At 37.8% G+C, this 25397-nt stretch overlaps 1 protein-coding gene across 1 annotated transcript in view; it reads right to left on the reverse strand.

Moving 5' to 3' along the window:
* Positions 1 to 25397, reverse strand: part of LAMA2 (laminin subunit alpha 2) — a 727667-nt gene that overhangs the window by 400013 nt on the left and 302257 nt on the right. The window contains exon 13 of the mRNA XM_083176751.1: positions 461 to 562. Within this exon, the coding sequence (XP_083032877.1) occupies positions 461 to 562 (102 nt within the window). The remainder of the gene's footprint in view (positions 1 to 460; positions 563 to 25397) is intronic.

The raw sequence follows: 25397 nt of genomic DNA on the forward strand, positions 1-25397 counted from the left end.
AATATTTCAAACCTTACAGTAGGTCTCCTTTATTACACATACTGCAGTAATTTGTACTCTGAGCTTTTTTGTTTGTTGAATTATCATTTAATAGGTGCCTTGATGTGAGTAAAATCCCATGTTAACCCCATTGAGTGCCGACATCTCCGAGAGATGTGCAAAATATCTGCTAAAAATGCCAGTGTCCCTCACATTTGTTATACAAATTCAAATAAAAAATATTGTGACAAAAATAGATTATATTTCTTATATAAGGTAAATGTTACAGGTCATTGTGATGAATAAAAATGTTTGCTTGGCAATTTTCACACCTATTTTGCCAAATTAACTTGGCAGTCAAAGGGTTAAACTTATCATTTATTAAAGTAGTTCTGTATTATCAATTCAAACAAATATCCACACTATTGGATCAAAATCAAAACACAAAAATGGGAAGTAGAAAATCTAGAAAACTCTGTACCTCAATATAGATAATTGGGGCATTTATTACTTCTGCAGCATCCTCCTTTACATCTGTGTCATATGAGATAGTGTAGGTTAAATGTCCTCCCACTGCTGCAACCTACATGAGATCAAAAGAATTGATTAGATTATTAATTCCACCAATCTCTGCCTCTTTAGGCAGTTCTTGATTGATGTTAATTGATTCATTTTGAATACTAATCGAAAAACAAGTTCTCCTAAGAAAATAATAAGAAAATCAATCAGAACATGCACATTATTAACTATGACATGAAAGCCATCATTCCATTGCTTTACAAGCTCAAACATGTAACTGCTGTTAGTATGTGTTTTGACACTATTGTTGTTGTCCTGTCCAAGCTAGACTTAAGACAATTTCCAAACTTTTTTTTTTTTTTTACATAATATTCAACTCATTCTACTCCCGAGTCCCTAGTGGTGGATTTGGACATAATTTTTTTTTTAGAGAACAATACCATAAAGTAAAATACATCAATACTCTAGGTGAAACACTATAGCTCTGTGGATTGCAAAATATTAAGCTTTGTTGCCTACTACCTAAGTCAGAGGTTCCCAAATGAGGTCCTCAAGGCACCCCAACAGGCCAGGCTTTAAGCATACAGTATATACTGTATGGCTCAGCATAGATGGTTAAATCAAATTGATTGAGGTACTAATGAATTCACCTGTGTCCAAGCATGGAAGGCTGATCTATCTCGGGTATCTTGGCAAGGGCCTTTAAATGTAGGAATCTACTAGACATTTTGGGTTCTATGATTACAGAAAAAGTGCAATGGCAAAACAAAAGCGAAACTCAAAGATACATAGCATTGCATAAACAGCCATGAATTTTTACTTGCACATAATATTTTGTTACTTATTTCTGTATCAAGTATAAATATAATTCCATCAAAATGAACCTACTGTATAATCACACTGTGTATATAAAATACTCATTTCTTCAGTTCTCACTAATAAAATAAACTTTATTATATATAATTTACCACGAGCATCAAGCTTACAGCTGTGTTAGATTAACCTCCATGGGTAGAGAGGATTTTTTTAGCGACTTGATGTAAAACAAGTGATTAAAAGGTTGAAACCACAGTAGATTTCATTTATGACTGAGTAATGAACAGTTTGATCTGCACCTTGGGATCTCAGACCTCATCTTTAATACAGGACTCATGAGAAATGCATAGTATCAGACTGTTTTGGTTTCTATGAATCACCCAATTATTCATGACTGCAGAAGTCAAGCAACCCTATATTTTAACCTATTCAAAGTCCACATCCCACAGTCAACAAGTATTCAAGGAACAGTAATCATCAATCACCTGCCCAAGCAAATCTTGTTTACTAGCAGTACAAATCAAATGGATAAAGAAAAATTCGGTTTAGTTCCATCTTTTCATTGTTTTGTTTATTCCCTTAAAAATTTACAATTAATTTTCTAAAAGTGCCAGTAAACCTCTTAGCTAAAATATGTATGCTATACTTACTTTTTTCATACATTAAAAACAGAGCATACAAATAGCACAATTTGGACATTATTATTATTATTATTATTAATAATAACAGTTTCTTATATAGCGCACACATATTCCGCAGCGCTTTACAGAGAATATTTGAACAATCACATCAGTGCCTGTCCCCAGTGGAGCTTACAATCTATATTCCCTACCACATGTACACGCACACACAAACATTCTAGGGTTAGTTTTGTTGGAAGCCAATTAGCCTACCAGTATATTTTTGGATTGTGAGGAGCAAACCGGAATACCCGGAGGAAAGCCACACAAGCACAGGGAGAATATACAAACTCTGCACAGTTAGAGCCATGGTGGTAATCGAACCCTGTGATGCAGTAATGCTAACCATTACACCGTCCATTATGTATTTCATGTGATTCTTAGGTTTCTATTTTAAAACTTTAAAGACTTTAAAATAATTAACAACAAAAAGCATGGATTTCGATAAATAAATGTTTTTAATTTGATTATTTTGAAATGATTATTATAATTATTATAATGATGATGATGACCATCATATTTTATTTATATGGCACCAAAAAGGTCCCTAACAAAATACATAAAGAAATGTGTAAAACAAAAAATGATTAATTTACAGCACAAGACAATGAAGGGAAACTTCACAGTTTACAAACTACTACTTCAGCAATCATAACACTCAAATAAGCAGAAGGATGGCAGAAAGTGTTAGGTGTTGTAGGAAGAATGGAGTAGATCATAGTATAAGTCATAGAAAAGCCCACGTGAGCTTATATTCTTATGGGTAGGGAATATGCATTTGTGAAATAATTTCTTTCAAATAATTTCTTTCATACAAGCCCTGTAGACTACCTTATCACATTGTCGTATACTACAGAACACAGCAAGTTGCTGTTTTGTCTTCTTTTGCTAATTTGTTTACATATTTGACCCTAATTCAGATCTACAGTAATCAAAAGACAAATTTGTTCTCAAAATGGGCAAAACCATGTTGCACTGCAGGTGGGGCATATTTAATAATTGCAGAGAGAGTGCAATTTATATTTGGGTAATTTATTTTGTTTCTGTGTAAGGTAAATACTGTCTGATTTATTTTTTCACTAAAATTTAGATTCATTTTGAACACACCTCTCCAAAATCTGCACACTCTGCACATGTTACATCTGCCCCACTTGCAGTGCACATAGTTTGACCCATCTTGAGAACAATGCCTTGTAATCAAGTCTGAATAAAATACGTTTTGCTTGCCATGCGATTTAATCCTGATTCGATCTTGATCAGTGTGTACACAGCTTTAGGTACGAATGCAATCATTTACGATACAAAACCAGGCTGATTTTGAATTGTAAATGACTACTGCTTTAATAATACGGCCATCGGATGAAATTCTGTATCTTGGACCCTATTACCTTTTCTTCTTATTTTTTTATTTGTTTAAATGTTGTACTATTATGTTGTACTGTGGTTGTTTATTTTTTTATATATTGGTATCATTTCCAGTTCTTGTAGTGCATTTGCTAAATGTATGTATTATAAGAGTGGGTTGTTACTGGTATTTTACAGCTATGTCGCTGTGTAGGCGGAATGGAATCATAAGAACTCACAGATCTTAACTCTGTGACTTCAGTAACAGCATTACAGCTAATATAGAACAAATAATATTCATAAAGATATAACTAAGAAAAAATATATTTTAAATTGTAATCTAATGTGTTGTATCTATTCAGCCAAGAAAAACATTTGTCTATTTTTCTATAGTCTACCAAAGTATGGAGTCTTTTATCTATTTTTACACAAATAGCCTTCATAGTCCATTAACTACCTTTAAGTACTGTACTCTGCTTATGTCAAATGAATGATAAAGTTTTCATTTGCTGCTGCAACAATATATCTGAATTTGACTGCATTTCCTTAATGCCAGGAGAACATTGCATTTGTGTTGTACAAAGGGAGTGTTTTGAATATCTAACTATATTAGACTTTAGAGTAAAGTATGTCAGGCTTTGAAAGAATTAAGAACTGTTGTGGGCAGAAGTGGCTAGCAACTGTAAGTTTAAGTATAAAGTATTGACCATATCTTTCCATAAAATAAAACATTATAAAGAGATGTTAGTTAAATTCAGTATTCATTTGTGAAAGGAATAATGACAAGATAGCACATACCTAGCTACAGGGGCTTGTACCAAGCTCATTGATAATGCTATATTACCACAGACCCTATACCCAGCCTCACCCCCCCCCCCCACCATTTTAAACAACAGGTTTGGACAAATTAACCCAAAGACAGTACACAGTACATACCTGATGCTGTGTACTGTGTACAGATGTAACTTCAATGGCATTTCTATAATGGGTGCAATGTGTGAGGGACACATGCGCATTGTTGGCCCCTCTGAACCCATGACCCATGTGCCCCACAAACACTGAACCCATGTTCACATTTCCAGAGTTCCGTGATGGAGCTGTTAAAGTGCCCCTAAAGTGCCCCTGACTAACATTTTTCCCCAGAAGAGGGTATAAGAATCCAAATACACCTTTAAAAAGATGCAAAAGCTAAACAAGTTGGTGGACTATATGAGGGTGCCTAATACAGTCCTGCTTTGATATTAATTCATCTACATCCCTGGACCAGCCTTTGGAGATGCTTTAACTCAGCTTGGGAGTGTCTACAGTGGATCCATTTACCCTACCCTTCACTACAATACACTAGTGTGCCTTGAGCTGTTCTCAAGTGTTCCCCAGATCTAGAGATGCTCAAACCAGTTTACAGCCACCTCCAGTTCAATTGTTATTTACTGGTCTCTACTTTTCATGTAAAGGGCCAATGTATTGTATTTTTGTTACCTGTGGGGACCATTGTGATTGTTTTTTTATATGGAGTCCAATAGGTTTTTTTTTTCCTATGAGGGCCAATGTGTTTTGCCCTGTGGGGATCTCATGGTGTGCCTTGTGCCGCAAGGTCGAAAATCACTGATCTACAGGCTTACTTTAATGGGATGAAGCATCTCCCACCAAGCCAAAATCACAAGGATCCCACAAAGCTAAACATAACCCTGTTTGGGGCTCTCCATCTGGCAAGGCACAATAGGAATGGACAGAGACATTTACCCAGTCCAGTTGGATGTACATAACCATATGCAGTACTTTTTATACGTCATCACATTATTTATTTTACTATTTGTAATACCAATGCTGGTTCTAAAATGATGTGACCATGAAGAATATGTTATTATTAAAATGGTGACAATATTTTTATGAAGTGTTAGTGCACCTCTTATTTAGTGCTGTTACACTTCTTTTTTCTTAGTATATTGCGGAGTGGTACCTGAGCAGCTGATGTGATTGGAATGTCGGCACAAGTGGATATCTATCTATCTATCTATCTATATATATATATATATGTATATAAGTTTATAATAAAACTGAAACGTTGATATAAGTTATGGTGTTTCTCGCCTGAAATATTTCTTCAAAGACCTAAGAGTGCCGCCTCTTCACATCACTATCTACCCTCCTCCTGGATTGGAGTAATTGAGGAAGGCACCAGGGCAACTACAAGTAAAAAGGGGTTGAGTGCCAGTTCCAACCAACCTCTCTCTCTCTCTCTCTCTCTCTCTCTCTCTCTCTCTATATATATATATATATATATATATATATATATATATTATACACTAAACATCTCAACTTTATGTGATAGCTATGTAGCCATTTTGAGCAATAATCTTAGGACCTGCAGAAAAATGGGGTCCCGTGAAGGGGGCTGCAGGCTTAAATGCATTGATCAATTCATGAACTAAATCCCCACTATTTATTAATATCAGTTAATTTAGTGAGTGCAGAGCCTCTACAATTTCTGTTTAAACAAAGTGGTCACAAGCCATAGGGCACCCCAAAATTTATATATATATATAAAAATATATATATATATATATATATATATATATATATATATATATATATGTTGATTTACAAAATTTACAATAGAGTACTTACATATATGTCTACCAAAATTGAAAATTTTAAAAGTACAAATTTACATTTCAAGTTTTATGTAACGGTTTCATAAATAATATATGATTGTATTAAGTAAATATTATTACTCTTTTTGCTATCGGGTTACCAACCATGTTTTTGTAGCCTTTTTGAGGCCATTATCTTATCTTAGCTGTATGATATAGTTTGACAGCTAAGGTTTGTGATGTACAATTTCAGCACAATGACCTCAATGCTACATCCCTGATGAAGCTGGTGTTGCAGAGAAACATGTTGGGTGGTTCTAATCTTGATGTACTGTCTGAGGGCCAAGGGTGACAAAGTACCAGTCAAAGATAAAGTCAAACAGCATTTATGGGATTGTATTTCTAGAAATGATATGTGTTAGAATCGGCAGCAAAGGGATTTCAGGTGAGCCTAACATATGCTTTTTTAAAATAAACATTGATTTGGTTGAATGCACTATGGGCACTCATGTCATACTCTATTTTTGGATATAGTTATACAAATACAGTACACATACATCTACACAAACACATTTTTACTGTACATATGTGACAATATATCTGTCTTTCCATTATGAAACAAATGGAAGATGCAAATACCTGCTGCACAGCCAAGCTTCCATGTATCATCAAAAAGTGTTTAAAGTATTGTATACTGTATAACAAACACCTTAAACACATTTTTTTATACATTTAAACACAGTTACAGCATTTGATTTATATTTATATTTCTTATGAAATTAAACCTGACGTACCTTAATGAGAAGGTCACACAGTCATACCAATAATGTTGTATACTTATTTTCAGCAGCGGCTGCATGTATGTCATATAAGTGCTAAATCGATACCTGAGATCTTCGTTTCAATTTAACCATATCATGGAAGGAGAATTATTTATTGCTCTTAAATTGCCTTACATTAACCTTTATAGTGACATATTTATGTATTATGAGTTATTTACATAGTGCATATGTATTCCACAGTGCTTTACAGAGAATAGTTGAACATTCACATCAGTCCATGTCCCATTCGAGATTACAATCTATATTTCCAAACACATCTACACACACATTCATTCTTGGGTTAATTTTTGTTTGTAAACAATGACCTGCAGTACCAGTATATTTTCGAAATGTGGGAGAAAACCGAAGTACCTGGAGTGAACCCACGCAAGCATGGGGAGAATATACAAACTCTGCACAGTTAGGGCCATGGTAGAAATCAAACAAATTACACACATACTGTGAGGCATGGCCATTACACCTTCCATGCTTTTCATTGCTTTATATGATAATGAATGAGAACATTCCCATAATATTGTTTTAATTCACTTATCATTGATAGTTTAAATCAGATCATAATCAAAATTATTTTCTACTATTAGCAAAAAAAGAACTTCAACTGATAATTAATGTCAACATCTTTCACCGCTATTGACTGTTTTATGTTTTATGCTCTACATTATGTGGGTGATACTGGTTGACCCACAAAGCTATGAAATTTGCAGCTTTGTGGGTCCACTAAATGCCCACAGGAACACCCACCCCCTGAACAATGATCTCACTAGTTTAGCATAAACATCCATTCGCAGCCTTGCATGTGGGGGCAAAATAATTTGATGGTCGTTGACAATCAAATGGTTTCTACAGAGCTCGAAGATCTAAGACACCTTTCTGGTGTCTTAGATCTGCAGGTGCCTGTACAGGAAGTGAACAAGCAGCTGACATCCGCTGAAGTCAGCTGCCTGCATCCACGTCATTGCTGAATATCCATGGGAACGCCCATAAAATGCTGGGCATTCCCATGGGTGGGATCACGGCTCACTGCCCCACGCTCCCCCCCCCCCACGCACTACTGTGTGCGAGCAGCCGGTGAGTAATCAATTTGCAATGGCCGCTCGCACAACGCTGCTGCACATGCCCATAAATTTTATGCGCATACGCAGTTGCAAAACATCGCTCCCCTGTGCAAACATGCAGGGGAGCGATTACATTAGAATCACCCTCTATGCCCATTTATTCATGGGTTTTAATGACTATTCTTTTTTTGTTCCTGTTATTATTAGAATTAGTAGTAGTAGTTGTATTGTATTATTATTATTATTATTGTTATTATTAATATTATAATAATAATAATAATAATAATAATAATAAATACTAATAATCTTAATCCACTTTAAATACACTTCTAAAGGGGTCAGAGAAATTATATATACATAGATAGATATCTTTATATAGATAGATATCTATCTACTGTATATAACTAAAATCCACTTCCATATTTGTGGTTGGTTTGCTGATTTGCCTTTGGATCCCTCCCCAATAAAAGCCACATTGATGAATGCGCAAAAACAGTAAGGCTGTAGCATAAAGAAGAGGTATCACTGATGTGATAACCTTTGTACATTGTAGGGATGTGCTCCTATCATAGCAGCTGCCTAGGGTTGTGATTTTTAGTACATCTGGGCAGGGGAGCCAAAATTACATTGCTTCTTGACACCCAACCTAAAAATGTCTTCTGGTGCCCCTGCTCTGATGTTTTGTGTCTCTGAGCACAGCTTGTACTCAATTTTTTTGTCACCGCCATATTCTTACAGACCAGTCACATATTTCCTTGATAAAAGCATTCTGCTTATTGCTATACTTTTCTCTTCCATTTCTATCAGTTTATAAAGTCCATCCTGAAAGATAATACACAGTCCACTTCTGTCAATGATAATTATTTTTTTTTTATAGTATAGTTGGATATTTTAGATTACAGGATGAGACAGGGGGTTTTGATTAGTCAATATAGACTAGAGGAAAACGTAACATAGGATTGTAAAATGAAGGTAAATTGGTGGGTATACATCTCTATGCTATCATTAATTACACTGCACTCAATGCTGTACAGTATGAATATGTCGTATCATCGGAAAATAAATATTGAATAATGTTAAACTGTGTAGAGTACTTTAAAGTGTCCGAATATTCCACGTTTCATGTCATTACCTTGGTATGGTGTAGCTGTAGTTCTATTTTAAAGAATAAGCATTCATTTTTGTATGATGACACTTTAGATACGTATAAGTGAACACTTAATTATAAATAAATGAAGTTATATATCATTGGGATGAGTGTTCAGCTAGTGAAGCATACATTTGGGAATATATTACTTTTCAAATGAATGGATTGGAAATTAACTAATTTAAGTAATTACTACACAGCTCTGGTCTCATCTTCTCACTGGTTTATTAAAGTATTCAAAGTAATCTAATCTACACTACATCTGTACATCCAATAGCATTTCTTCAGAATAGATCCCATGCAAGTATACTGTAGATCACCAAACATAACATGGTATAGTATCCAGAGTTATATACTAAAGAATGAAGTTCATGCTGAGTTTAAGTCTAAAACTGGCCACAAATATTATTCATGACAAATATTATTTAGAATAAAGTAAAATAAATTGTAACTGGACATTACCAAATTGATTTAAATGTGTAATAAACAGCAGGGTATATGTTATATGAGTTATAAAGCTTTTTAAACCTTTGGTAGTTATTGATTGCGCAGTTCCTTAAAATAGGTAATTTGGGGGACAATTAGATATTGCCACCATAACTAAAATGTATCTATCTGCACTGGTAGCAAATTGTCATTGGTGCTGGGCACAAACCAAACTAGCTGTTCAAGCAGCATGTGGTGAGTACAGTTGTATTCATTTGTGGCATCTAACTATTCAGGATATATGTTCACTATATACATACATAAGTGCATAAGTGTATAAGTGTATTATTTGGAAAATTTTGCATGTTGGAGCGTTACTAAGGGTAAAATTAGGCCAACATCAGTCAAAACCAACAAAAAATTTGCAAAAATAAGGCAAAAATAATATGAAACTGAATACCAGAAAAACAGTCATGTTTTTGGAGATTTACTAATTGTTGATTTTGAAAAATTGTCCAAAAACCGACCAAACAATAGACCAAACAATAGACAATCGATTTGTTTTAGTTCTAAAATACATACTATTGCCTAAAACTTTATTTTAACGCCTATGAAAGAAGGGATGGTGGATTCTATGATGATGTTTTTGCAACGGAGAGATCATTGATACATTATGCATGCATACAGTATGTTCTTACTGCAAGTGCCAAAGTTTAACAGCAAAGCTGCTCGTTGCGCTTACCTAACTGATTGACAGTCAGGTACTATTTGTGGGCATTGAATTCAGGGCTGTTGGGCTGTGTTTGGGCATTTTTGTTCAGGTTTTATTAGGGATGTGCACTGGCCACTTTTCGCATTTTGGGTTTTAGGTTCCGATTACCTTCAGGTTTTAGGTTCTTCTTGATTTTGCCAAAACACTCCTCCACGTTTTTATTTTTTGCAAGTCTAGAAACATGTATTTTTAGCTCCAATGGAAAAAAAAATAAAGTTTTTGAGTACTTTACAGTATTCTAAATACAGTTATCAAAAGGTGTACATATCTAAATGGGATAAGCAATATACACCAGTTAATCACTGTCCATTTGGGTAGCGGGTGGTTTATGAAAACCATTATTTCCTGTCAGTACTGTGTAATCACTGACTGTATATAGTAGATCACATTTAAAATAAACCCTAGCACCTATTAATCTTTTCGAGAAATGTCAAAATTTGAAGAAATAAATGCCTTAAATTTGAGTTTGGGGAAAAAAGGAACATGAAGCTGTGACAGATGTCTGAAGGTATAACATGTGCACAAAACTGGGAGAGATGACAGACATTTTCTGAATATTGACAAAAATGAAACATTTATGCTTTGAATGAACTCTAGGGAACAAAAACTGAAACCTCATTTAAAGATCTCTGCAGAAGAGCAGTCTCACACTGGGAACACAGGTAGGGGTCATTTAAAAACAACAAAAAAAGTAAAAAACATTTATAAGTGAATTAAATGGGACTGTGTTCGGATAAGTGACAGTTTGTCACATAAACCATCAAAAGCTTTGTGTAATTGTATATTGTACTTTGTGTGTAAGTAGTCAAAATATTTCTATTACTTTCTTACAAGTTTCCTTTTCATTAGTTAAATGTCTCAAAAACACACAAAGTGAAAGAGAAGGCACTTTTGCCAGCAGTCTGTTAGTAATGCACCAGTTGGCATCTGAATTGCTGCAGCTTCTCGTTTCAAATTCATATAAATCACTAACTTTTTATCAGTGGAGCAGTATGCGCTGGTATGTCATGTAACCACTTACGCACAGACTGTTTTTATTTTTATTTTTAATAATGGAGAGTTTTTTGCATAACAGCAGAGGACTGGCTGGTGTGGGACTGTGGCAATATAGTGTGCCATCTCCCTGGCAGTACTACTTGCACTCACACCAAACCAGTGTATGTGCATCACAGGAGCTGGACTGCTGCCTAGTTCATTCCTTCTACTTACCTCTCACGGTCCTTCCATATCAAAGTGAGCACCTCTGATGTCCCCTCAGTTGTTTTGCAAGCCCCTGTACATCTGACACTGCCCCCTTCCAACCCTGGAGGAGCCTCAGAACCTGGCATGAAGATGATCTACAGGCAATGAGCATCTGATGTCTCCGAACACCTATCCTCCTTTCCCCAGGAGGAGCCTGGAAGCCAGGCATTAAGAGGAGCAATGGGAAAAGGGCACTAATTACCCATTGTCCCCCACCCCTGAAACAGAACAGTGGCCTGCAGAGACTGCTTCTTTCATCCTGTGGAATCAGGGGAATGCCTAGCAGGCATTTCAATGCATGCTTGGGGTGGGCAGCTGACATTACAGGATATGCTGAAAAGTGGTAAAGTGAGTCCGATGCCACTGGGAACCTCTCAATAAGGCAGCCAGCAATGTAAAGTATATTAAAATATTCTAATTGGGATACAGCAGCCTTTACAGAATGTATAGTGGTAGCCTTAGTGAGACACATGTAATTTGTAGACATAGTTAAACTTACAGCAGACAAGAACGTGTTTATCCATCGGGTGATTTCAGACACAGCCACCAGGACAATTGACCACTGTACAGGGAGTTAAAGCTGTAATGACCAAAATGCACACATCTTATCAGTAACCATCATCCACATGGAGAGCCGGCAAGAATGGTTATATCCTGCAGGAAACCAAAGCCACTGGGAAAAGCCCCTGATCTACAGTAGGCAGTGCAAAATGAAAAGGCAAATCTAGAACTTGCAAGAAATAATATCTCCAATATAAAGTATTAGAATTCTCATTGTGGCTGATTGGTAGACAGCATTTATTGGCTAGAGTTAAAATTATTTAAGGCCCCCATACACAGGTCCGACTTGTCTGAGGGACACGTTGGACCAGTTTTTCCTTGAGAATGAAAAACTATGGACTATGGACTATGTGAATGAGGCTACGAGACAATTAAGTGATGGAGCTACATACCGACAGTTGACCTCGGACCCTACCCCGAAGTTCATCAAAGATCTTAGGGTGTTATTGGAGAAAGCCCTCACTGATATAATTTCGAAGGATGAATTTCGTTTTCTATACACTGAGCACCCGGTTATTCCTGTTTATTATCACCTTCCCAAAATCCACAAATCCATCACTGCACCCCCTGGGCGTCCCATTATTTCGGGAGTGGGTTCTTTAACGTCTAATTTATCCCATTATGTAGATACTTACCTTCAAGCACGGGTGTCCTCACTGAGGTCTCACATCAAAGATACGACCCATTTTCTTAATTTAATCAGAGACATCAAATGGAAGGAGTCATACTCATTTATGACCCTGGATGTACAGAGCCTCTACTCCAACATTCCACACAATTTGGGAGTAGAGGCGATCAAAAAACGTATCGGATGGAGACCTCAGTGAGGAACATACACGATTTATTTTGGATTCTATTTCTTTTATTCTGGGACACAATCACTTTATTTTTCTGGATAAACATTATTTACAGATGATATTACATTTGTTATAATATTTTATTAACTTGATTCACTTGTTATTAACTGGTTCAAAGTTTATAGCGCTGCTACCTGTATCTTGCTTTTTTTTCCGGTGTATTTTGTAAGGGAATTGACTACTTCCTATTACAGCAGCTGCTTAACCCTTGAAAGAGCAGCTGGTGGGAAGCGCTCCTAATCAACCCAGGTTGATTTTCTTTTCTCTTTCCTTGAGATCACCCTGCAGCTCCTTCCAATTTGGCACTTGATGTGCCATTTTTTTTATAACCTATACATTTTATGTGAAAGAACTCCCAGGGAAGTGCCACAGGAGTATAAGGGGATACACCCACGATGTGCCGCTGATGATCCAATTCCGATAGATAATGCATGCTGCACGTATGATCTACAGTATCCGATTTGATGCACATGGGAATGCGCATCGTATCTGATCACATGTCAAACACCGATTTGGCCCGATTTCACCCTAAATCAGACCTGTATGTAGGCACCTTTAGACTAATGACTAAAATCCTGCACAGTAACAAAAAAACAGCTTAAGAACTGTTTAACATAAGGGTTCAAGGTGGATTCAATGTTAACTCCCCTTTGGTACAGGGTACTCACCGTCAGTGGCATCGGGTGGGGGTGGGGCGGTACTTTTCACCCAAGCCCAGATCTTCTGGAGGGGTCCAGGGCTCGCTCCCCTCTGCCCCATTGCTGTGAGCCAGGCAGTGGGAATATAGAGGACAGGCTGGCACCTCGCCACAGCCTCTCTCCCCAGCTCAGCATATGCTGATCAGTGCCATGTCCTGAGAGGGGGAGAGAGGCAGCAGCAGCCTGTCCTCTCTCTGCCGAAGCGGGTGTCCCACCCACCAGAGGGCCGGCTCCCGCACACAGCCCGCACCCTCTGCAATTCTTTTTAAAAGAGCATGGTCATGCCCCTACCATTGCCCATGCCCCCTCCTATTGGTCATGCCCCCTTTTTTGCTGGGGCCTGGCGTTGTTGTCGGCATCCCTGCTCATAGTATGGCTGTAGTCACAGGCATCAGCATCACTCAAGTAATATATCTCCAGCATGAAACCTATTTATTCCCTGCTGCTAGTAATGCTAATAATGTCACTCTATCTCTGTAGCTGCTTTTCCACCCCCTATACCCCATACAAGATGGTGCTACCCTTCCTAATGCTACTCTTGTTTCCAACTGCCCTTTTAGTCATCTGTCACTCATCTGTCATCTCTCCAGCTGTGACTTTTGTGCACCCCAGAGGATTGTGGGGATAGTCTCCTGCAACAGTGCAGCTCCCAGACAAAAGACAGTGATATCTCGCATCTGTGGAGTATCATATCTATAAAGCTTTGAAATCTGGTAATTCATTAGGCAGTATCTGTGATAAACTGGTATTTATATGTCTGTGATAAACTGGTATTTATATGTATACCCACAGATATGGTTACCAAGCAATTGGATTTCAAAATATGGAGCAAGTTTTCTATAACTTCTAAAAATAAAAAGTGGTGGTGTTGCTTATAGAAACCAGATTTTTTTTGCATTTCCAAGGATGCAATAGAGAAATGACAGCTGGAAACTGTTGCTAAACCACCTTATGTGTACCCTTATGTGTACAACTTTGAGAACTACAGTATAGGCTAGTACTATGCAGCATGTGTGTCAAAGCTTGGAGAGTAAAACCACCCATGTACTGTACAATGTAAGCTCTCACAAGCAGGGCCCACTTCCCTTATGGACTTTTCCTGTTACAACTTAAACCATCTTTTGCCATGCTGATTCTTATTTCAATGTCCTCTACTGATAATACAGCTATGTTTATGTACCCTGTACCTGTCCTCTATTGTATTCAATTGTAAGTCACTGTTTATGTACTTTGTAATTGGGCACTGCAAATCCCTTACAACACCATATAAACAAAGGATAATAATATAATAATATAACCAATTACCTTCCAAATGTCATTTTTTAAACAGCCTGTAAAATGTAAGACAACTATTAACATACTATGGGCCAGATTCTCTAAGCTTCAAAAGTGATAAAATGGAGAGTGATAAACAGCCAGCCAATGAGCTCCTACCTGCCATGCCACAGACTGTGTTTGAGAAATGTCAGACATGAGCTGATTGGCTGGCTGTTTATCACTCTCAATTTTATCACTGTTGAAACTTAGAGAATCTGGCCCTATATCTCTCACAAAGGTTTGATACACCTTTCAAAAGATAATGCTAGAGGGGTTTTACATTAAGTTAAATGGTCTCCAAATTCCACACTAATCATCCAACACTCATTAAACCAAGTGAGCGTTTCACACCCCCCCCCCCCTTAAAGTACTAGCCTGAGAAAAGGGGTACTGTATTACACCCCCTCCTAGTCTGCTAAATGTAGATAATGTAAAATTATTATTAGTGTTATTTAGAGTGTTTATTACTTCTATGCCTCTGTTTACTTAAGGATAGCACCAAAGTGCAAGCCAAATAAATCTTGTAAAACAGCAAAATAAAATGTTTTATTTCTTCTTATATCTACTGCTTTACATTTATGTAAATCAATGAATTGTATTTTAAATATTATTATACATATACTGTACAAAGGTACCTTAAGTGCTACACATAACAACACAAGTGAGGCTCCAAAGATTTATACCAGTTCATTTTAGAAGCTGAATGTATGCTAAAAGCTGTGACTCCTATGTGATCTGCAGTATGCTGATATTTCCACCTCAGTGATAAGACATCCAATCATCTGACATTGTAAGGTGTCAGGAACCAGCCCTGCATAATAATTTCCCTACCAATAAAAACAGAACTATTCACATACTTTAGATTTTTAGCGGTATGGTCTAATACTCTATAACTATAAGAAAAGGACAAATAAAATGTCATGTTTTCTTGGTTATATTTTAATAACAAAAGCTGATATAAAGCTTATAAAATATATCAGATGATCTTTTTATTTTGTGTTTGCCACCGCTGTATAACTGGTGTACAAACAGAACATAAATTTCAGTACATATTTTCATCAAGTATAGGACAAAAAACATCTAAACCATTGCAAACACATTCAGCTACAAGGGCTGACGGTAAAGTACCATATCTGTATGTGTTCAAATAGTTTAACAATAAACGTAAATTATTGATGGTTAATTGCTACCATTTGGAAGTTCCTTTTTTATATAAAAAAGGTACAAATACAGTACAAATAAGAAGCAACATCTGTTTCCATATAAAATGTGTAGATATATTACTAAATCTATTACTTTACATATTGTATCTATTTACAGCTAAATTCTAAAACAACTAAAATATATGGATTAATGTAGATATAGTAACTGTTTTCAAGGTAAGTAGTTTGGAGTAATGAGTTTAGTTAACTCCTAGGGGCAGATTATTCAAGAGTTTACCTACAGTAGGTACAGAGTAGACCATGTGACCCAGCAACAAATCAGCCATACATACTGCACAATCCACTGTTGAATGGTGCAATGTGCACTTTCAAACTGCGTGTAACTACAGTATATCAACATTACCCATGGAATCATCCTATTGGATGTACAGTGCATCCAATGGAACAAATCCGTGAACAATGCCTGAGTACAAGGGATTCAGGATACAAACTACAGTATATGATTGTATAATATATTGTTCTGATCCACATTGGAATGGAATATCATACATTAGATCATATATTGACTGTGCATTGAAAAGATAAAAGAGTCCCCCACTAGGATAATACTGTATGTCTATGTTATTAATGGTGGAGGAGTCTACAATAACCACTTGTATGTGATTTATATTGTCACATAGGTAATTGGGGGTGCTGTCCTCTGGTTTTATTTACAAAATAGTCATAACAAAGAAGGCTTAGAAAATCAGTTAACAGAGGTGCACTTTTCCTACCTCAAAATTATATTTTTTTATATAAAATCAATACTTTATTAACATATGTAATAAAAAAAAAAATTATCTAAATTGGCAGGTTTCCAAGTGTATATATTAACACCTCACAATAATAGTAAAGCACCCAAGTTAACTGATCATATAGTGTGCACCCAGCTTTACGTTCCATCCGTACCTAGCAATGCACAACTTCAGGTAATTATCGGAGGGCAATTATGACTTGCCTTTGCTTGCAGCTCTATGGTGCAATGTATTGCCAATAACTCACATTATGGAAGCATGAATTCTGAGTCAATTGTTAATTTAATCTACCCCTGAATGTACTCTACCAGTCATAGGTTAATAATGTGTTGCAGCATAGGTAGGATTTATATAAAAACACAAAACAATTAATACAACAGAAGACTATTGTTTAAGAATAGGGTTTCAGTGCCCTCTCACTGCCCAATGCAGCAATACATTATGTATACTTGCACCCTGCCCATGTGCCTACATTGTCCAGCACAAGCAACTCATGCATATGCATTACACTGCCCATTTAAAAGGTAAATATATAAATATTAACAGTAACATATTATTTTTAAATGTAAGAAAAGGTTTCCTCTCTACCACATCCACTGCAACCTTCTCTTCACTGGACTCTGTCATTCACATCCTTCCTCCTTTTCAATCAGTACTCAGGGCCTTAATGTGGTTCACTCTCAGAGGCAAATTCCTTCTCAAATGAACAAAACCATGTGCACTGCAGGTGTGTGTGTGTGGGGGGGGGGGCATATATAACATGTGCAGATAGAATTAGATTTGGGTGGGGACTTTCTTCAAAGTGAGATCTATATTGCAGTGTAGAAATAAAGCAGTTAGTATTTTCCCTGCACAGAAACAAAAAAACTCACCCAAATCTATTTCTCTCTGCACATGTTACATCTGCCCCCCCCCCACCTGCAGTGCACATGGTCTTTTTACTTTGAGAAGAAATTTGCCTCTGAGAGTGAACCAGAATAAGGCCATAAATGCTGCAGCTTGACTTTTCGTCTTCTCCTTCCACTCCACACCAGTCTCCCATCTCTGCCAAGTCACTGGTTCCCCTTCCACTACATAATCCTCTTTGAACTCTTCAATGTCACAGATAATGCTGTTTTTAACTCCACTGGTTCCTACATCTCTAACCACATCACACTCTCTTCCACCCCCTCTGGATGGCAAATGACAGCTGCCTTTCTTAACCTCTGGTTACAACATTTTACTCCAGAATCCTCGGATTCTCCTGAGTTTCCCTGAGTATTGGAATGATTTACCTAGTTCCATCACACTATCCCCCCAGCATGCATTATTTTGAGCAGGCACTGAATATTAACCTGTTCATAAAAACATATCCATTTCTGTCCTTAGCTTCCCTTATATTGGCCCACTCCTTGTCTTGTGTTTGTCTCCCACCTTCCCTTTAGACATAGGCTCAATGATCAGGGCCCTTTTCCCTCTTAGTATTACTACCTCATTACTTCTCTTGCACACCAGCTACACTATACACCTCATTTTCCACTAGACTCCACACTTCTATTGTTTTTGTTTCTTTATACAACCTACAGTAGATCCATTATTTGTTGCCCACACTAATAGGTACAGGCTTCAGTTTATGCTGAAACTACCAAATATACCCTTTGTATCAGTGCCTGTGTTGAGAGTTGTAGTATTATTTGTTACTTGACTACTGTCTCATTGTTTTTTCCTATGTACGGTGCTGAGGTCCACTTATGGCACCCTATAACTAAAGGTTATTATTATTAATTTAATTATTATATAATAATAGAAATAGAAATAGAAAGACTAAATAATAAAAGAGTTACCAAGTAGAAACTTACAAGTGTTGAAAATATAATTTTATAACACATTTTAGTTATTCAGCACCTAATCCATATATAATGTAAAGATTATTTTTGGTAAGGCACCCAAGATGTGCAAAGACATACTGCTGCTATTTCCAAAAATAGAACATGGAAAACAAATAAATGTAGACTCCTAAAAAGAAATCTCAAATAGAATGAAAAGAATTTTGTTAAAGTATATTTGTATATTTATGGCCATACAAAAGTACACTTAAACCAAAGGTAAAAAATATGAAAGTACACCATAATACAGTAAGCACAAGAGAATAAAGAATACGGAAGAGTCAATTAATTCTGCTTAGATTTCAAAAATAATTGCTTAATAACCTCAACAAATTTGGAATGTATTTAGAGGACATTACATTTGTAAGGGAACTGCATCAAAAAGTACTCAATTAACTAAGTTATATTTATATTTTTCTCTGTGTAATAAAAGGCCCTCTATCGAAACATTTTCAAAATTAATAGAGGTAGTTCTTACAAAAACACCAGGCAAAATGTAAGTAACAAAAAAATTTGACTGAACAAAAACAGTTTATTACGCATTATGCATTATGCATTTATTATGCATTATGTTCGAATACAAACATACTGTAGTTATTAATAAGCCTAAGATTTTTAGGTTCTAACCTATTTTAATCTTTTCCCATTACACTCAAAATTTAAATTTCTTTTTATGCTTTATGGGGAATAACATACTTAATTTCTACACAACTTAAAATGACCTAATCTAATCTGGGTTTTAGTACCTAAAAAGCCAAAAAAAATACCTAATGTTACTTCAGTTGAAACTATATAAACTTAGTGTGGGCACGTGAGAAATATGTTATTCCCCATAAAACATAAAAATAAACCTCTATATACCGATGTGTCATGTTACAGCCTTGAAGTGAAGCATGCGCAATGGTGCTGCTGGCTTCTGAGATTAGCAATTGCGAGTGTACACAGGCTCTCGCAATCCATATGCTTCTATGGGAAGGCTGCAAATAATTTGCAGCTTTATGCAGCATTGCGCACCAATGATGCTTTCGCATCACAGGAGCAAATACTACGAGGCAATAGCAGGACTATTCTGCGGTGGCATCACAATGGGGTTGTAGGCCACACCTCGGTAGATTCTGATTGGTTGCCCATAGCAACATCCCTTCTTTATTAGTACTACCATCTTAGTAAATAAACCTCTTTGTGGTCAACAGAACACTTACAGTATATGTTTGTTAACTATTGTTGGACAGTGACAAAAGGTGCCCTAGAAGAAAAGTAGTTGTCACTATTTGAGATAGTTATTTATTTTGCTGTGTTTGTTTTAGTTGTGTGTTCTTATTTGTGAATGATTGAATTGAAAATTGTTATTTATGTTGTATCAAGAAAATATCAGATTTGCAGAAGTAGCGTAGCTCAAAAGTTAATGTTCATATTAATTTTTCATAATTTCTCAAATTAATAAAGTACGACTATTTTGAGAAAGGAAACACATTGAAAGTGTTTATTTGATGTACATCATAGCCAGTGCATGCACAATTACATATGTTGGCATCATATTGTAGACAAAGCTTTTTTAAGGTTTTATTTTTAGATGTAGAAATCTTTATTCAAAACAATATAATACCAATTAGAATATATATAAAAGAAGATTGTATCAATTACTTAATTGCTGTCCACAACCATTACAATACTTGGATAAAAAAAAAACATTATGATGGACCATTTAATTGTTTAAAACTAAATTACACCAGTCAGTCATCTTGTCAACAAAAGCCATAGTGAGTTTTGACTTGATTTCATTTAACTATAAACTGTTAGAGAGATTCACTCTGCGTTGTCTATCTTCTCCAGTGAAGCTGTCAACACTAGGACCCAGAGCATGCCATACCTCTGACCTGTCTACTGCAGGGTTGCCGACCCTCCCGGAATTTCCGGGAGTCTCCCGAAAATCGGGACCCCCTCCCGGCCCCCCGGAAGGGTGGGCAACCCTCCCGGATTCAGGGGGGACCCCCGCTGTCCCCCGGATCGCGGCATTAAAATGCCGCAATCCTCGGGGCTCAGAGGAGGGGGCGGAGCTAAAACGACACAATCGCGCCATTTTAGCCCCGCCCCCTCCACGGAAATCTGTGAATTCCTTGTTTTACCAGCATGGGGGCGGGGCTTAGTGATGTCACTCGTAAGCCCCGCCCCCTGAGCGGCTGGTGAAACTCTCCTCTCCGGGCTTCTCCCGGAGAGCAGAATCTTAAAGTCGGCAACCCTGGTCTACTGCACATCCATGCACTTCTTTCACTTCATCTACTCCATAGCAGATGTGCTCCTGAGTGTGTTGCTGTGGCCACCATATACAATGGACACTGTGAAACCACTGCTCTATTAATTATCCTGCTGCCACCACTGAGTAATTGCAATCATTGTCTGACTGGAATGGTAAGGACCCACCAGGGAAATGTAGTGGGGGCGGTTCCAGTGTGTGATGTCACGATGCACCATAACATCATGATGCAATGGGATGTCATGAGGCAACATGATGCACAACCACACAGCTCCTCTGGAAATCTGGAAAATCAGCTTCCCAGCTTGCATCTGCCACCCTTGCCAGGTTAGACAGTAGCGGATGAATGCCTGGCAGTAATAACAAAGTCCTTTTTCAGCCACTGAGTCAGTCAGTAGCGGGATGACTGGCCGATGGCGTTAACTCATTAAAAGTTTGTCAGGCCCCACCCCCTAAAAAAGTGGGCAGAGTCAAAAATTACCAGGGACCACCGGTGAATCCCTTGGTTCCCTGTCAGTCCGTACCTTATAGCAATATATGAGAAAATGTACTTGTCATACTAAAAGCACCAGCACAGCCCTGTATGTTTTAGCCTAAAACTAGAATATCCTTACATCCTGTACCTTTTGCAGTTTACTGATTGTACTGTGTTGTCTTATCTCTGCTTCTACAAGTCAATGAACCATTCAGTAGATATATTTATCTGACATGTGGATTAACCTCCATTGCACACAACTACCACCTATTACCACCCCAAAAGCTTACAGAAAAAAACATAAATGGCGACACAAAAGTAAGTGACATTATGAGCAAAATTAAATATGAATTTAGGAATGTTATTCTATACTGTATGTTCAATTAACTAGCCAAATCCAATCCAAATACAAAATAGTATAACACATATAAAGCATATATTTATTCCTACCAAATGATTAAGAAGACCACAAAGGGAGGATATTATAGTTTAGTGGTATCCCTAGGGTTGTGCAGGCTGCACCCGGGTATGATCCTCAGATAATTGACACCAAAGGGATGTTACTGTATAGGAGCCATCCCTACTGACTTACTGGTCCCTTGGTGCAACCCATCATCTCCAGACCTACTCTGGGAGGTGATGCCCCTTTTTGCCAAACTGTGGTGACTTTGGTGCAGTCGAAAACTGCTGAAGTAAGAAAGGATAAGCACATGAGGTAAGAGGTCCCTGCTTGTGAGAGCTTACATTCTAAGGAGGAGGGGCAGACAGACAAGGGTGACAATGGAGGGGTAGACAGGGGGCGAGGAACAGAAGGTTAGGAGGACAGTTTTCTGGGTTTGGTGAAGAAATGAGTCTTAAGAGCCCGTTTGAAGTTCTGTGTAGAAGTATAGAGTCTGAGGGGAAGAGGTAGAGAATTCCAGAGTAAGGGAGCAACACATGAAAAATTTTGGAGGTAGGAGTGGGAGGAGGCAATAAGTCGGCAGGAGAGCTGACGGGTGTTAGTTGAGCGAAGGGGATGAGTAAGTGTGTAAAGGGATATAAGGTCAGAGATGTAAATGGGAGAGGAGTGGGTGAGGGCTTTATAAGTGAAGTTTGAAGTGAATTCTGAAAGGGAAGGGAAGCCAATGAAGGGCTTGTAGAAGAGGGGAGGTGGATGTAGTGTGTTTGGTGAGGAAGATGAGCTGGGCTGCAGCATTGAGGATAGATTGCAGACTATTTATTGCCACACCAGGTTTCAATAAAGGTTGATACACCACTGCTATAATTGTACACAATGTTTAGGTGATAAACTAAGCAAAAAAAAAAGTCTAGTACTGTATATACAGATGTAGCTTAGCCCATCTTTGCAGGATCCCGCCAGGGGGGCGTGCGCGCACGAGATGCTTGCACACCCCCTGGCAATGGAGCCTACCTCCAGTCCCAGCCACCTCCCCCGCCGTCGCCGCAGGTTCCCCTCACCGCCCCGAGTGCCCCCCTAACCCTGCCCGTCTTCCTGAAGCGGAGACGGGCAGTGACACACAGCATCCCCGCCGAGAGACTGGGACACGCGTGCGTGTGAGATGCACGTGTGTCCCAGTTCAATGTAGCCCCTGTCCGCTGGCGCTCGCCAGCGGGGAGGGTCTGGCGAGCCCCGGCCAAGGATGGCAGGGGCTACATCTGTACAAACTACAAATTTTTCATATTCTATCACAATACATGAAAGAAACAAGGTTATGGTTTCAATCATTAACACCACTAAAGACACTTTGCGAACTTGATGTTGCCGAAGACCACATTATATATTGACCACAAAACAAAAAAATAGATTTCAAAGTACACCAGAAATGCATTTCATTGTATTTCTGATCTGCATTTTCTTGAAGCTCACAAAAAACCCTCAGAACTAAAATATGTAGGGAAAATGTAAATACACTTCTATAATCTCAAGCACATAAACCTCGTGGATATTCACAATGCAAATATTATCATCTAAGCGTCTGAATCCAGACTTTCATTTTCTCCAATTCTTCAAAAAATTACACCTTGAATAACTACAGTGGTTTTTTTTTTTTTACGTATTAAGTTTTTGTGTTAATATTTTTTTTTGTTTCAGTACCAGTTGTATGTATTTGCCCATTTAACACAAACTAATAAATTTTATGACCATCTTTCATATCAAATTATCACTTTTTAAACTAGAGGTTTTACAGAGTAGAGTGAAGGTGCTAAAAATGGAGACAGTTACTTATGTGATACTATGGGGTTTATTTACTAAGATGGGAGTTCTATTGAAGAGGGGATGATGCTATGGGCAACCAATCAGAATCTATTTCTTATTTATTTAGCACCTTCTATAAGATATTAGATATAAGCCAATTGGCTGCCCATAGCAACATCTCATCTTCAACAGAAGCAGGGGCGGATCCAGAATAAAATGACAGGGGGGGCACCATGATAAAAGAGGGTTTAGGTGGGGGAGGGGCGGTGTTAGTGGTGCCAGTGTACATGCTAAGAGAGCTGCAGAGAGAGGGTGGGAATGGGATTAAAAATAGGCCCTGGCATTTAAAATACGCAGGCCCACCATGGTGACAAAAGTGAAGGATGTAGTTGTGCGCGCGCCGAAGGCGTGCTCCGGAAAATGGGGTGTGGCCACTCAACAGGGAGCGTGTCCTTGAGTGTAGTGTACAAAACCATATACAACTTCTACACATCATGCAACAAAATACTAGACCCCATTATACATGCCCCTTACACATGATGCCAAATTGAATGAGCCAAAATTCACATAATGCCACACGGATTGAGCCAAAATTCAAATAATGCCACATGGATTGTGTCAAAATTCACATCAAGCAACACGGATTGAGCCAAAATTCACATAATGCCACATGGATTGAGCCAAAATTCAAATAGTGCCACATGGATTGTGTCAAAATTCACATAATGCCACACGGATTGAGCGAAAATTTACATAATAACACACGGATTGAGCCAAAATTCACATAATGCCAAATGGATTGAGCCAAAATAAACATAGTGCCATATGGATTGTGTCAAAATTCACATAATGCCACACGGATTGAGTAAAAATTCACATAATGCCACACAGATTGTGACAAAATTCACATAATGCCACATGGATTGAGCCAAAATTCACATAATGCCACACGGATTGAGTCAGAATTCACATAATGCCACACAGATTAAGCCAAAATTCACAATACGTTTCATAAACAGGAACATTGTCCACCAAAGGCGCGCATTAAACATTTACACCATAATGTCCATTACACGTTAAGTTACACGCCATTATGTCCATTATGTATTATGTCAAACACCATAATGCCTATTAAAAATTATGCTACATAAGTGCTGCTTATCTACATGCTCATTGCCAAGGGTTCCATGCTCATTGCCAGAGGTTCCATGTTTATCGCCATGTGAGATTACATGCTCATTGCCAAGGGGAAAACATGCTCGCGGTAAATGGGGGACAGCCGCCAGGCAGAAGTGATAGCCACTGACAGTGGCAGAGCCTGACTGTATTCAGAGCACTGAAGGTCCCGGCTATTTAAAATAATACCCCTTTCACACCAGAAAATGCATTCCCAGGTTGGCCCCTTTTACACCAGCCTAGTCCCTGCATTTTCTGGTGTGAGGGGGAGAGAAAACCACCCCTCCCCCCCTTTAACCAGTTATCTTATTTAACCGGCTATATCTTTGGAACCAACTGATCCATTTACATGAGACAAGTATCATATTGAAGAACTTTTGAGTGGATTTTGAATGATTTTGGTCCAATGAAACTGGAACGTTTGGTTCCAGAGTAATCTGTCCTCAAAGAACATGAACAGCCATGAAATTACATAAAAAAAAAAAATATAGTTTACACGTAATATCTCTGGAACTGATTGACCAATATGGACCAGCCTGGTATCACATTGAAGGACCAGCGATTTGGAATTGAATGAGATAATCCACAAGCTTCTGTGATGGCAGGGGGAGAACTGGCAGCCGT

The sequence above is a fragment of the Crinia signifera genome, chromosome 3 (assembly GCF_055691185.1).
Source record: "Crinia signifera chromosome 3, ASM5569118v1, whole genome shotgun sequence".
NCBI lineage: Eukaryota > Metazoa > Chordata > Amphibia > Anura > Myobatrachidae > Crinia > Crinia signifera.